The sequence below is a fragment of the Rattus norvegicus genome, chromosome 13 (genome assembly GCF_036323735.1).
Source record: "Rattus norvegicus strain BN/NHsdMcwi chromosome 13, GRCr8, whole genome shotgun sequence".
Classification (NCBI taxonomy): Eukaryota; Metazoa; Chordata; class Mammalia; order Rodentia; family Muridae; genus Rattus; species Rattus norvegicus.
Window position 1 is genome coordinate 53250660 of NC_086031.1, and position 13485 is coordinate 53264144.

At 39.3% G+C, this 13485-nt stretch overlaps 1 protein-coding gene across 10 annotated transcripts in view; it reads left to right on the forward strand.

Moving 5' to 3' along the window:
* Dennd1b (DENN domain containing 1B) overlaps positions 1 to 13485 on the forward strand; it is a 227656-nt gene that overhangs the window by 153943 nt on the left and 60228 nt on the right. For all 10 annotated transcript variants that reach the window (XM_063272684.1, XM_039091333.2, XM_003751245.4 and 7 more), the window contains one exon: positions 6762 to 6887. In XM_063272684.1, coding sequence (XP_063128754.1) covers positions 6762 to 6887 — 126 coding nt within the window. The remainder of the gene's footprint in view (positions 1 to 6761; positions 6888 to 13485) is intronic.

Below are 13485 nucleotides of genomic sequence, written 5' to 3' on the forward strand. Positions count from 1 at the left end.
CCTCTCTACTGTGCTTTGTAATTAGTCAGCGTTAGCTGAGTGATCACTGATGAGAAATACAGTTACACTGTTTAATTTTTTTGACACAGAAGTTTGCTTTTAAAAATCTCAGTGTAGTTATTGTCTAGACTACTATATAAGAATACCTTTGTTTGATTTTCATAATAGAAAAAAGAAAGAAATCCAGAATTTTCCTATAATAATATAACATATAATTTTTAAATTTTGTTTTTTGCCAGACTGGAAAAGCCCACACTATGAAAGCTTTCTAATTGTGAAACTCTATCTTTTAAAATGATTATTTTCTTACATGTGATCATATTAAAAGAAGAGATTTTTGTTTGCTAATAAGTTAAATATTACAGATAGTACTATTTCTCTTTTCTTGAGTAGTTTAAATATTTACAGCTCAAATATAAGAAGAGGACAGGGAAAAATAGAAACATGCCCTCAACCCTCAGTATGCTTGTGAATATTTCAAGGATCCTGGTTTTCTCTCACTTGAGTAGGAGCTTTAGTGAGTCTCCTCTTTACACCTCTCTCTTTTGTCATTTATGAAGTTGATTTAGTGTTTCCTCCCTTTAGTGTCTATAAGTGCTTGTGGATTCCATGGACTTCCTCAAGCCTTTCATTTTAAAGGCTGTCACTCCCCACCTCCCCTTCCCCGGTTACTCTCCACGTATGCTCTATTAGTGGCATGCTTGTCTGCTCCCTTACTGCTAATTAAGAGGGGCAACAGAATGGCTGACTTTCATTTTCATCTTTCCAAGTCTTCTCCCTTTTAGTCTAGTCCTGTGAAGCCTTGACTCCCAATACTGAAGACAGTGTTGTGGTGTGTAATACTGAGCACACTTCCTTGGAACTGTTCTAAACTTTGCTCGTATTGTAATGACTTGGTGAACTTTGGAATGTATTATGATCCAATGCTCATCCATAGATGTTCTGCTCGAGAAAACAAGGTTAAGGTAAAGTCATCTCTGGAACAGTCCGTTTTGTTTACTTCACTTTGAGACATTCATTGGCTCAACATGTATTTATCAAACACCTACTGTGTTCTCATATCCTGCAGAGAGCTAATAATACAGTGATAAATAAGAAAGCACACATTGCAGTTTAAAGGCACGTACTGTGACAGTGACTCATGTAGTTTTAGAGATGTAAACAGATGTTATAAAGAAAAGGGACAGGTGCAGTTGCAGAGATTGACGTGCAGTTCTAGTTCATTGAGACATGGAGAATAGACCTGTTCTAGGTTTAGATGCAGAGAACATAAATTAAGCATTAGCCTTTATGGTCCCTGAGGGAATTGCCTTTCATAGTAATGTACGGAGCTTTGAGAGCTCAGTGTTCTCTGGCTTAATGTGACTATTTCCTCATGGCCTGGCTGGCAACTGATGATGTGTCAGTCCATTAAATGCTAAGTCTGGCTCACTGGTATGAGGAACTACAGAAGTCAGAGTTTGGTCTATGCTCTTATCTCATATGACGAACATGCTATTATATAACCCTGTTTCTACTTAAAGTGATAAATAAATTAGGGCACAGGTTAAGATGTCGTAGCAAAGAGAATTCATCAGTCTTGATCAAAATATTTCTCTTATCCAATACCAAATGGTCAGACCTGAAAACACATGTACAGGTAACATTGTACAGACGAAGAAGGTTATATTTACGAATATGCAGGTGTATACATATATGCATGGAGCAACTTTTCATGAAAAATGAGGCCATAGATTTGAAGGAGAGCAAGGAAGAGTGTGTGGGAAGGTCTGAAGGGGGAAAGGAAAGGGCATACCATTATAATTATAGTATCCAAATAAAAAGGCGATCACTTACAAAATGTTAAAAATTTATTTACTGTTCAATAATTAAACGGAGTGTTGTTCTGAGCTGTGAGGCAACTTCCGTCTTTAAGACACAGAATTCCCTCCAGGGTTAAGGTATCTGCTCCAGGATTTGTTTTCTACTGTGCTTCAGAAGAAATGAGAGAAGCAGGTAAGGTATGCCCACCCCAGCTCATACTCCATTGTGGCAAAGGCAATAGCTAGGTCATTCGTGCTTCCTTCAAATTTCCATTAGAGAAGACAGGGAGAACGGATGGTTGTGCACTGGCAGCTTTCACCTCAGCAACCAGGAGACTGAAGCGAAGTCATCTCGGCAGAGTTTAGACGCCATCTTTATCAGCACGAAAACTTACATGAGCACAACTCTCAGCACAGCTGAGCTCATTGTGTCTTTTCCATTCCAGTGGCCTACATCATGAGTCAATGTATTACTCTTAAAAATGATTGTCATGTGTGTGTGCTTATTTCTGAATGTATAAATACAGCCTATTTGGCCTATATAGTGTTACTTGTATGTGTATGCTTCCCGGGATGACCGTTTGGTATTGAGTAATTAATTATGCCTTTCTACTCTTAGAATTTCTTAGTAACCTGGCATTGTTTATCTAGGGTTAGGACCTGGGGATTTCCTCTGACTGTGTTTTCATGTCTATTGGTGTTACCCTTATTCTGCTCGTGTTTAGGCACCCATGTTGGTGAGACTTTATGGCTATCCCTTCTAACATTTGTAGGAGTCACAGCTTCAGCGAACCCATCTTAGGGACCGCTGCTCCTTCTCAGCCCCAGGTACCGGTGCTGTCTTATAGATATGTCATTCGGGACTGGGCTCCACAACACTGCATTTTGATCAGTTGTGCTTTTCTGTAATGGTCTGCATTGGTTGCAAAGTTTCCTTGTTGACAGGTGAAAATAACATTTATTAAAAAAACTTAGAGTTTAGGTATTTAGCTGTAGAATATAGTTAGGTATTTAGCAGTTTGAACGACTTAACTGTCTCTAGGTAATTAGCCAAGGTATGCATGGCAGTTATGGTTCCTCGAGGTTATGCCATGCTGATCACTGTTGTGGCTGAACATTTTCATCCTTGTTCTTTACCAGGATTCTGAAAATCAAATTAGAATATCTAGGTAAAGGAGTCACTTTCCTTCATCAGAATGATCTACAGAAGTGAAGAGAAACCCCCGCTGATTCTCTGACAACACCCTGCAGACGTGCCTGGCGTACAGACTTACTGACTCCCTTGCACAACTCTGATGAACACATGGTCCCACACTCTATTTGTACCCTTTGCCCTGTTTACTTGGGGACTTTTGTCTTCACAGTCACTTCGTTGCTAAGAGGGACAACGTGGACAGTTGGTGTCAATATTATTGATTTTGCTGTAAACTCCTACTGCTAAAATCCTGCTTCTAATGCTAGGAATGGTAGCTTCGATGCCCAAAGTCTCCGTATATAAAGGGCATCAATCTTTCAAGATGAGAAATAAAATAGTTATTTCTAAAGGTTTTTTTATTCAATATTTTTGACCTATGAATATCTAACTAGACTGAAAATACATTTATAGGCAGAAAAGTGTCTAAAATAAAGAGTAATAAGAATTGTAACGCAATCTTTAGCAAGTGAAAGTTCAGTATAGCCAATTTCCTAAGGGAAAAATGACTCATGCATTTTTTAGTGTGTAACGGGATTTGTGGTAGTCTCATAACCAAAGTTCTAAATATTTTTCTGAATTCTGAGTTATATGTTAAGTTTTCCAAGTACATAGGAAGATGTACATTTATTTCACACCTAAAGGTAGAAGCTTGGAACTAAAGTAGAAAAGCTGTTTCCCAGAGCAGATATTACCCAGGGTTCAGAAGAGACACCATCAGATTATAGATTATAAACTGCTAAAAGTTAATTAGCACCAAAGGGCAATGGTAACCAGTGTTGACTTACTGCAGTGATCTAAAGGCCAATGAAAACAAGGCTCAGTACAGTCAGTTTGTATTAGATTAATTCACTTATGTCTGAAATGGGTTTTTAAAAACAATTTCATCTTGATAGACTATTGAGCATCTGTATCCACACACAGAAATCTGGAATTCACCTGTCCCTCTGCCCCTTGGAACTGCTCAGATCTAGTGACAGTTATGGCAATATAGAACAGTCAAAGAAAAAAATCCTAGAGATGTACTTGAAATAATGTAGAAATAAAGAAAAATTAGCATATTTCTTGTTGGGAAATTTTAACCCTTACATACTTATATGAGATTAGATAGGATGGTTATTTACCATAGCACAAGCCAAGAGAAAGAGGATGAGAGCCATACAACACCTCACAAGTTCTGATTTATAAATTCAAAGAATAGGTGAAATTGATTTAATGGTGTATTTTATTTAACTCCATGCTCAAAGTGGTGTTTCAAAACATAGTGAACATAAAATGTATTGTGAGAACATGTTGTGTGCAGAATATTCTAGATGTGAGGTCTCCTTTATATTTGGGGAAGATATGGACTTGGACAGGGACATCTCTTGCCCAGGCAGCTGATGGCCACCATCAGCAGTCACCTTTCCTTCCCTGTGTACTGGATGTCTGCCAAGAGAGCCTAAGCACACAATGTTCAGTGGGGACTGACTGTACAAGTGAAGGCAGTGTCCTCGTCTGGTGGGTTCGGAAGGGCTTGGCATTGTGACAGAATCTCCCGGATAGTTTGGGTAACCTTCGTAGTCAAGAGCCTGGTGAAAGGAAGGCTGGAATGTATGACGCTGCACTTTTTCTCGAGTGCACACTGACTCCTGTCAGTACTGATTCCTGGCTTTATGAAGAACTGAAATGTCCATTTTACTGAGAATTATAAATCAAGGAACTTTGTTTTTTAAAGATACAAGTGATGGCTTTTGTAAATAGGTGGAGTTTTCTTTTTTCTTTTTTCTTTGTAGAAAAGATATTAAAAACCAACTATTCATTTAGCTTTCATAATGTTCTTAATTGCTGGAAATATCTTCCTTGTATCATAATCTTTATGAGAAGAACAATTATTAAATATATATTTTTATGATTGTTTCTATGTTTTTTAAATATAGAAAAATAACATTTCAAAGCAGACTAAAGGACATTAAGTCTGAAATGTGTTTGAACCGCATTGTTGTTTGAATAGATGGATTACCTAAAGTGAGGTGAGATTTTTAAAATAAAAGCTTTCTCTGCAATGAATCAGGTCTAGTACTTTGTGACTATATGAATTAGGCTCTAAACTTTCATCTGAATCTGTGGAGTTAGGGTATAAATTGAAAAGATCACAGCTGTGGGGAGAAGACCTATACCACAAAGACCTTTCTGCATAGATTATGAATACCATAACTCGATAATTTTTCAAAACTATAGTTATAATTGGACCCAATGGGGGTCTGTTTCTTTGATGAGATCACAGTAACTGTGACTTTACACTGGAAAATGTCACTACTGTGAAGGTTTATCACCTGTAGAGCTGGTCTTTCCTCTGGTGCTGTGTTCATTTCTCATTAGCATTATTCAAAGTTTAGTTGTTAATTAGGTCCATACTTCAATTACAGTCAGCATCTACAAGAGTAGTCAGGACTACTTGAACAAAGAAATAAAAACATTCCCCTTTGCATGTAGGTAAAGGATAAATGATATTTTTGTATTACCCGGGAGTCTATACAGATAGTATGCTGTTGAGGGAGCAGTACATTTCAAATCTAACTGAATTTACTTTTATTTATATAAGAAAATAGACTTGTAATGCAGTTTCACATTTTCTTTATTTTTTATTAATTATTTTATTTATTTACATCCCAAATGCTTCCTCCCTTCTCAGTCCCCCTCACAGAGTTCTTTCCCCCATTTCCCCTCCCCATGACCTCTGACAGGTTATTCCCCCACATTTTTCTATTCAAAACATCGATAGGGAATGTATATGGCATTTGGTGCTTTCTATTGACAGTAGTTAGTAAAATGAATAAAAGAGTTAACATTCTGAGTGTACGCTCACCGAAAATCAGCCCAGGAGCGGGCGTGGCTGCCTTCTTAAGTGCATAGCACTTGAAATGAGAAGATAGAATTGGCAGAAGGTACTGTAATAATTCAACAGTTTTTAAGCTTTGCATATCCCAGATAAAGTATCTCTGTTTTCAAAACATTGTATTTTGTTCTGATCACTGATTCATGTGGCAGTGATACAGAACTGCGGTCTAGCATGTGGTGGTGAGAAACAGTGGACACTAGATTTGTATCACAACTTTGCCCCCAGAGCAGTCACGATGTAAAAACCAAGTCATTCTTATCATTTGCCCTAACTTTTTTTATTTCTAAATGAGAGCATGATTTTTTTTTTAGGAAAATGTGATGAAATTTAAATGAGACAATATATAATACTTGCATTACATAATTTTCCACTCATGATATGGTCTCTATAACTTTATCTGTCCTCTCTTTTCTTCTGTTGATAGTAAAAGTGAAAATTACTTATGCAAATGATGCCTCCACACTGAAACTAAAATTGTAAATGATCTTGAAGGACTCATAACAAATAACAATGCACAACAGAAATGAACACTCCTGAACCAGCTTTATCTCCAAACAAGTAGACACACGTTATAATTGCTAAAAATCTGCAGAGAAGTGCCTCACAAGCAGTTTACTGTAAATAATTAAAGCTTATTTATGTCAAGAGGCCTTGGGAGAAAAAAGAGAGCATGAACCAATTTGCATTAGCACATTGCTATCCTCTCCCGCTCTTGTTTCAATTAACAGAGCAGCAGGTGCTCTGCACAGCTAAAAAGATAAGCTATCTGGGAGGGGGATGGATTTTGGCTGACCTGCAGACATTGCGCTTTGCCTGCTGATTGGGTTCGTACCTCGCTGTACCAATTTCTGAGGTGTTAATTTAACTGTTCCTCTCTGCCATGCAGGTCTCGGCCTTGAAAAATAAGCTGAAGAAGCAGTCCACAGCTACGGGAGATGGAGTGGCTCGGGCCTTTCTGAGGGCGCAGGCAGCTTTGTTTGGCTCCTACCGAGATGCTCTGAGATACAAGCCTGTAAGCAATCCTCTCATCAACTGTTCTGACTGCCCCCAGAATGAGGCAACAGAAAGGAAACGTCTTAATATCACAGCTGACGGAGTCGTCAGGGCTTTCCTTTAAACCAAAAACGTGTGCTTCAAAGATTATTTTTGCAGCACCCACCAACTCCTGCTTTATCTCTCTTCATTATCGCCAGCCCAGATTCCCATGATCCTTGGCCTGTCACCCACTTAGGGTCCTAGACGTGGAATATTTACTTTTGAGTGAATTGATAAATTATGTTCAAGTACTTAAAATCACTTACCTGATCTTCTTAAGTCACCACGAAGCTCAACAGAGAGTAGAACTTAATTATAGCGGAGTTAGGGCAGGAGAGAGCAGAAGGTAAGGAAATTAGCACTTTAAAATGTGGCGATAGTTGAGTGCTTACTGCCTTCCTGGTTCATAACCCTTTCTGAAATGGCCTTACCTATTCAGCATATCTTGTCACATCTTGCCTTTTATTTGAATTCCCTAAAAGTACTAAATTATATCCAAGAATTTAGCTGGTCTAGAATGGCACGAGTCAGGTGCATTTGTTTCTCTCTGAAGGCTGCTAGGCTGATTCTCTGACAATCTTAGATTAAAAACATATCTTCTAAATAATCATCCGTATTTAGATAAGTTTTCTTTGTTTTCTCTTTATGAGGAGTAACTTTTACTATTTTAAGGACTCCTGTTTATTAAGGAAAACAATTTCTTCTTTTATTAAAAATAAAACACATCATTATATACTGTATTAGTTACCTTTCTTTTTTTTTTTTTTTTTTTTTGGTTCTTTTTTTTCAGAGCTGGGGACCGAACCCAGGGCCTTGCGCTTCCTAGGCAAGCGCTCTACCACTGAGCTAAATCCCCAACCCCTAGTTACCTTTCTGTTGTTAAAACAAAACACTGAGTCAAAGGCAACTTATAAAAGAAATAATTTAATTTGGCTTATGATTTTAGAGTCCATGGTGGTCAAGCAAAGAAACAGCTTTGAGCCCACATTCTGATCTACATTCGTGAGGCCAAGAGAGCAGTGGGGATTAGATGAGTCCTTTGCGGTCTCAAAGCCCTGACCCCAGTGACACATCTCCTCCAGCAGGACCACACCTCCTAATCCTTCCAAAACTGCAGCTAACTGTGGACCAAATATTCAAGTCTGTGGGCTTGGTGCCATTCTCACACACACTGCCACATGATGTACTGGCCTTAGAGGCTGTGGTCGTATTGCAATACAGAGTGCATCTAGGTCAACTTCCAGAATCCCCGCAGTTTTTCAGACTCAACACAATTTAAAAGTCCGAAGTTTCTTCTGAGACCCAAGGGACTCTCCTCACTTTTCCCACCGTAAAATAAGAAATTCTATTACTTACTTCCAACATACAGTGGCACAAAATATACCTTACCGTTCCATAAGGAGGGAATGTGGGCATAGTGAGGAAATACGGGACCAATGCAAGACTGAAGCCCCCACTACAAACTCAGTCCTGTAGCTCCATGCCTGAGGTCAAAGGGCGTGGACGGCCCCACTCCTCTAGCTTTGCTTTCCACAACACACTTCCCTCTGTTCTGCCGACTCCACTTCTGCCATGTGGCTCTCCTGACTGATGCCCCATGGATCTGGAACCCAGATCTTGGCGTTTCCAACACAAACCAAGAATCTCAGCTTCATGCATTGGTCTCTCAAGGACTCCTGTGCAACATGCCTGGCCTCCGTGGCTCTTCTCAGCCATGGAGGAAGATTCTATAACCGCTTTACTCACGTACCTTTCACAACTCGAAAGCCCAGAACCATGTGGTAGACATTTCCAAGCTTGACTACCAACTTGGGGTGAACCCCGGCGCCCTTTAGTCACATCAATAGCAGCTTTAATGTTGTCGATGTTTATTTTTAGGAGCAGCAAATCTGACCTTTTCTTTTCACGGGCTGGGAACTTATTTGGGTAGGCGGGGTCTTGCCCGGAGTTTACTACTTCCTTTATTCCCTTTCAGACCAGGCCTCTCTTCAGCCTTCCTAGTGTTCTCCGCACAAGCCTGTGCTCCAACGTTACATTTCCTGATGCTCTCTTTCTCTCTCTCTCTCTTTTTTTTTTTTTTTTTTTGGTTCTTTTTTTTCGGAGCTGGGGACCGAACCCAGGGCCTTGAGCTTCCTAGGCAAGTGCTCTACCACTGAGCTAAATCCCCAACCCCGCTCTCTTTCTCTTAAGATGTCTATTTCCTATTTCTTTTGCTCCACCTGTTCTTTCTCATCGTAGACCTGCATAAGTGTGATTAGTAATAACTGTCGCTAAGGTAGGCTTTGATGTTTCAAAAGATTCATGCAATTCCTCATGTGCCACCACCCCAACCCCTCCGTTTTGTATTGTGGATCAAGATGAGTCAATAGTAGTCTGTCTTGAAATCACCTGTACCAAGGAAATGAGTTCATTACTTTTCAGTTTAGTCCAGGTAAATTATTAGAACAAGAGCAGAAGGCAGTCACATTCCTTTCCAACATAGCACAAGAAAAGTCTCTAGCCCAGTTGCTATTGTTCCCTTCTAAAACCTCTTGAGTTGAGCCTCCACAGTCCACATTGCTCTCAGTGGTACTTTATTCCTAGCTCCCACTAGGATATCCTGTTACAATATTTCCTCACTTCCCTAGTGCAAGTTTCATAGTCTACCACATTACTCCAAAAACAGCATTGTTAGGCCTACGATAGCAATAACTTCCTTCCTGGGCCCAACCTCTGTCCTAGTTTTCTATTGCTGTGACAAAAACACCAGGACCAAGGCAACGTCTAAAAGAAATCATTTCATTTTGCTTTAAACTTTCAGAGGGTTAGAGTCCATGATGGTGGAATGAAGGACTAGCTGAAAGTTCACATCTTGATCTACAACCACAAGAGTGGCTGGCAGACAGACAGAGAGACAGACAGGGAGAAGGAGAGAGAGAGAGGGACAGAGACAGAGACAGAGAGAGAGACAGACAGAGAGACAGAGAGAGAGAGACAGAGACAGAGACAGACAGAGACAGAGAGAGAGAGAAGGAGAGAGAATAGAGGGAGAGAGAGAAAGAGGGAGGGAAACAGGGACATCTCAATCCTTCCCAAACAGTTCCACCAACTGGGGAAAGAAGTATTCAAATATAAGAGCCTCTGGGGTCAGTCACATTCAAACCACCACACATGTTATCTTTGTATATTACTCAGTACACAATTCATTAACAGCGTTTGCTTGTTTATTTCAGAGCTTATTTGATCATTTATATATTTGACCTATATCTTTTATTATATTTTGTTAGGCATAAAATAAAGAACCAAATATAGAAGTTATAATCATTTCATGATCTTATCTCTTCAAAAATATATTTTGGTGGCCTCAGTCCAATAGAGCAACTGTGAAGGGAGAACCCTCTAACAAGCTTTGAGTATGGATTCTCTGACTAGGCATTGCTTTAAAAATTTTTGACTGAAGCCAGGTAGGGTGGTATTCTCATGTAATCCCAGCTCTAGGGAGGCTGAGGCAGGAGCATCATCACTAGTTTGAGGCGAGCCTGGTCTACTCACAGGTAAGAGATTGCCTTGAGACATAAAGAAGACTTTGGCCCTTTGGACAAAGCTGAACCTGACGAAAGAGAGACCTTTGAGGTTGGATTGACTGCGTCTTGCATTGTGAGATGCAGTGAACCTAACAGGGGTAGGTAGACTGTGAGAGTTTAAAGGGGAAGGATCACTCACAGCCCACCTGCTCTCTGACTTACGGTGGTGTGTCATGATGATCTAAGACGGAAAACTTGAGGAGGATCAAACTAAAGGAAATAGACCCTTTGGTGACAGATAGTTTCAGTTTTGGTCCTCCAAGGCACTAGTCGAGTTTATGTATTAATTTCTGGCCTAGTTTTCTCTGCCTCCACACTATTCTCTCTGCCCCTGCCCCTACCCTTGTTCCTCCCCACTCCCCTACTCTTCTCTTTCCTCTTCCCTCCCCTCCCTCTGTCTCTCTTTCATTAATTAATTTTTTTCATAAAATATATTCTGATTACCCTTTCTCTTCCCAGCCCCCTTCAGATTCTCCCCACCTACCCAATTCTTCACCCTTTTTGTCTTTAAAAAAAAAAGCCCCACAAAATCACAAAGTTCAAAAGCATAATATATAAGCAAAAGACCAATAGACCCCCTCCACAAAAAGCCTACCATAGTACTATGACATAGACAAATCTTTATCACTGAGTTATTCTATGTTAACTGCCTACTGTTGAGCATGGAGCCTTGGGTTAATATACCCAGGGGGCCTCCACTGGTGAAAATTAATTTTTCCTTTGCAAGTTGCCGTCAGTGGCAAATAGTTTTTGTTAGAGGTAGGAGCCCATGCTAACTCCTTTCTTTCAGTTCTGGGACCCCATCTAACTTGAATCTATGTGGGCCCTGTCTATGCTGACACAGTCTCAGGTTTCATTTGTGCATTTGGGCTGTTGTATCTTGAAGAAACCATGTTCTTGGAGTTTCCCTCTTGACTATGATGGCAGTGTTATTAGCAACCTCACATTCCTGCTGCCAGGAAACTACACTGTCACACCTCATTTGTCATGTTGATAACCTCTCTTCTGTTAAGTCATTTCAGTCAGGTATTATGTGACAGTGATATTTAAAATAAGGGGTTCAGGGGGAATATATTGGGTAAATAGGTGTTTTGGATTTTGTTAAGAGCACACAAATATCATTTCTCTGTGATTCCTTTCCTTTTTCTCAGTATTCTAAGCAGCTGGAAGGAATATATTATACTGGAAATATTTGTGATTTATCTATCACATTGTTGGTATTCTATATTATCATCTAAAGTAGAATTAAGTGGTGGGATGCAAGTAAGGAATACACTTCATTCTGCTTGAGATATTTTGTAAATGAAACTGAAACTTAACAAATATTAGTATAGCACTGCTCTATGAGGCCTTCTCTGAGATTTCTCAACAAGAATAAGATATTAAATATGTCTGATGGTGACGGAGGGTAGTGTTGCAGTTTCTTCTACCAGGAGCTAATAAGCACATGATGCATTCTTATGACTTCCTATGAAACTAAGACAAACCTTGGCAAGCCACCAGTTGAGTTTGTGCATTTTGCTAGGGAAATGATCATAACGTTCCATAGGTTCCCAAAGGGGATAGGAGCCAAGACTTTAAGATTAATACAGGATTGGTTAATAGCAGTTGCAGTGGCTTTTCTATAGCAGTTTGTATTGTTCCCTTTTTCATAATATAGTTAACGAATAATATTTATTTTATTTTATATTATAACAACAAAGAGCACAGCATTAGAAGGTTATGCTAATTTTAAACTTTATTTATAGTATGTATATGAATGTTTTTGCTTGCATGTATGTATATGCAGCATGTGTATGTTTGGTAACTGCAGAGAGCAGAAGAGGTGCATCAGCCACTCTAGAACGATGTAGTTACAGGTAGTTGAGATCCACCATGTGTGTGCTGGAGATGGAGCAGATACTCTTAACTGCCGGACCATCTCTCCTATCTGCACAAAGTTCAGTTTTGATACTAATATCATTTTAGGTCAGAGCTGAGTGAGGGTGGAGATAGGTATGACTTTCATCCTTATTGAAAAAAGAAGAAATTACTCTAGTGAATAGCATCAAGGTTGACCAGGAGGCCCAAATCTGAAAGATGTTGTGGAGGTAGAAGTGGTATTTTGGTACTACTTAGAGGTAGATTTTTGAGGGAATTTCCAGCAGAGTAATTTATACATTCCTACACAAATTCTAAATTTGTATACAGCATTTTAAGATGTCTGAGAAGCAATTCTACCTTTTTTATGGTATCTAACTTATGCTTTGTAAATAGCATGCTTATTCAATTGAAAATTGATTATTCTTCCTCTTCCTTACAAAGAAAAACATAGAACCAAGTGTAGTTATGGTAAACAGACTTACACAAAATAAAAAATTTTTAGTTTTTTCGTTTAGCCAGCAACAAGTTAACTTTTTTTTAAAGAATGCAAATATATGACCTCAAACTCCTATGCTATATGACATGAAGAAAATTGATAGAAACATAAGAACCATTCAATCTGGGTTTGAATCTTTGATAGAGGAGTTTTATAACTTCATGCAAATTGAACTCTTGGTGCTTTTGTTTTCTAGTTGAAAGGAAATTCTATTTGCACAGGTCCTTCTCTTGCTATGACAAAATAAAGAACCGAAGCACCTTACAAAGGGAAGATTGAGTTTAGCACAGAGAGGTCTAGTGGACGTAGTGGTGGAATTCACAGCAAGTATGCATACATCAGAAGTTCCTTATATTTTTGTAAATAAGGAAAGAGCCAGGCTTGAATCAAAATGAACCCCACAAAGCCTGCTCTGACCCATTTCTGCTAGCTGGGTCTCAGATCCCAAACAGTTTTCAGTCTTCCAACTGAAGCTCCCTCAGTTGAAACTAGCTGTTCAAGCAGATGAGCGGATTGGGCTTTATAGTAAACTATTTCATGCTGCCTATAGCCCAGAGTTCACAGGTGTCTGATAGGGTTCTAAAGCACTTGATACAGCTCCAGAGTTTTTATGGTCTTATTAGTCCAAAGCCTGTTCAAGCCCAGATTACAAA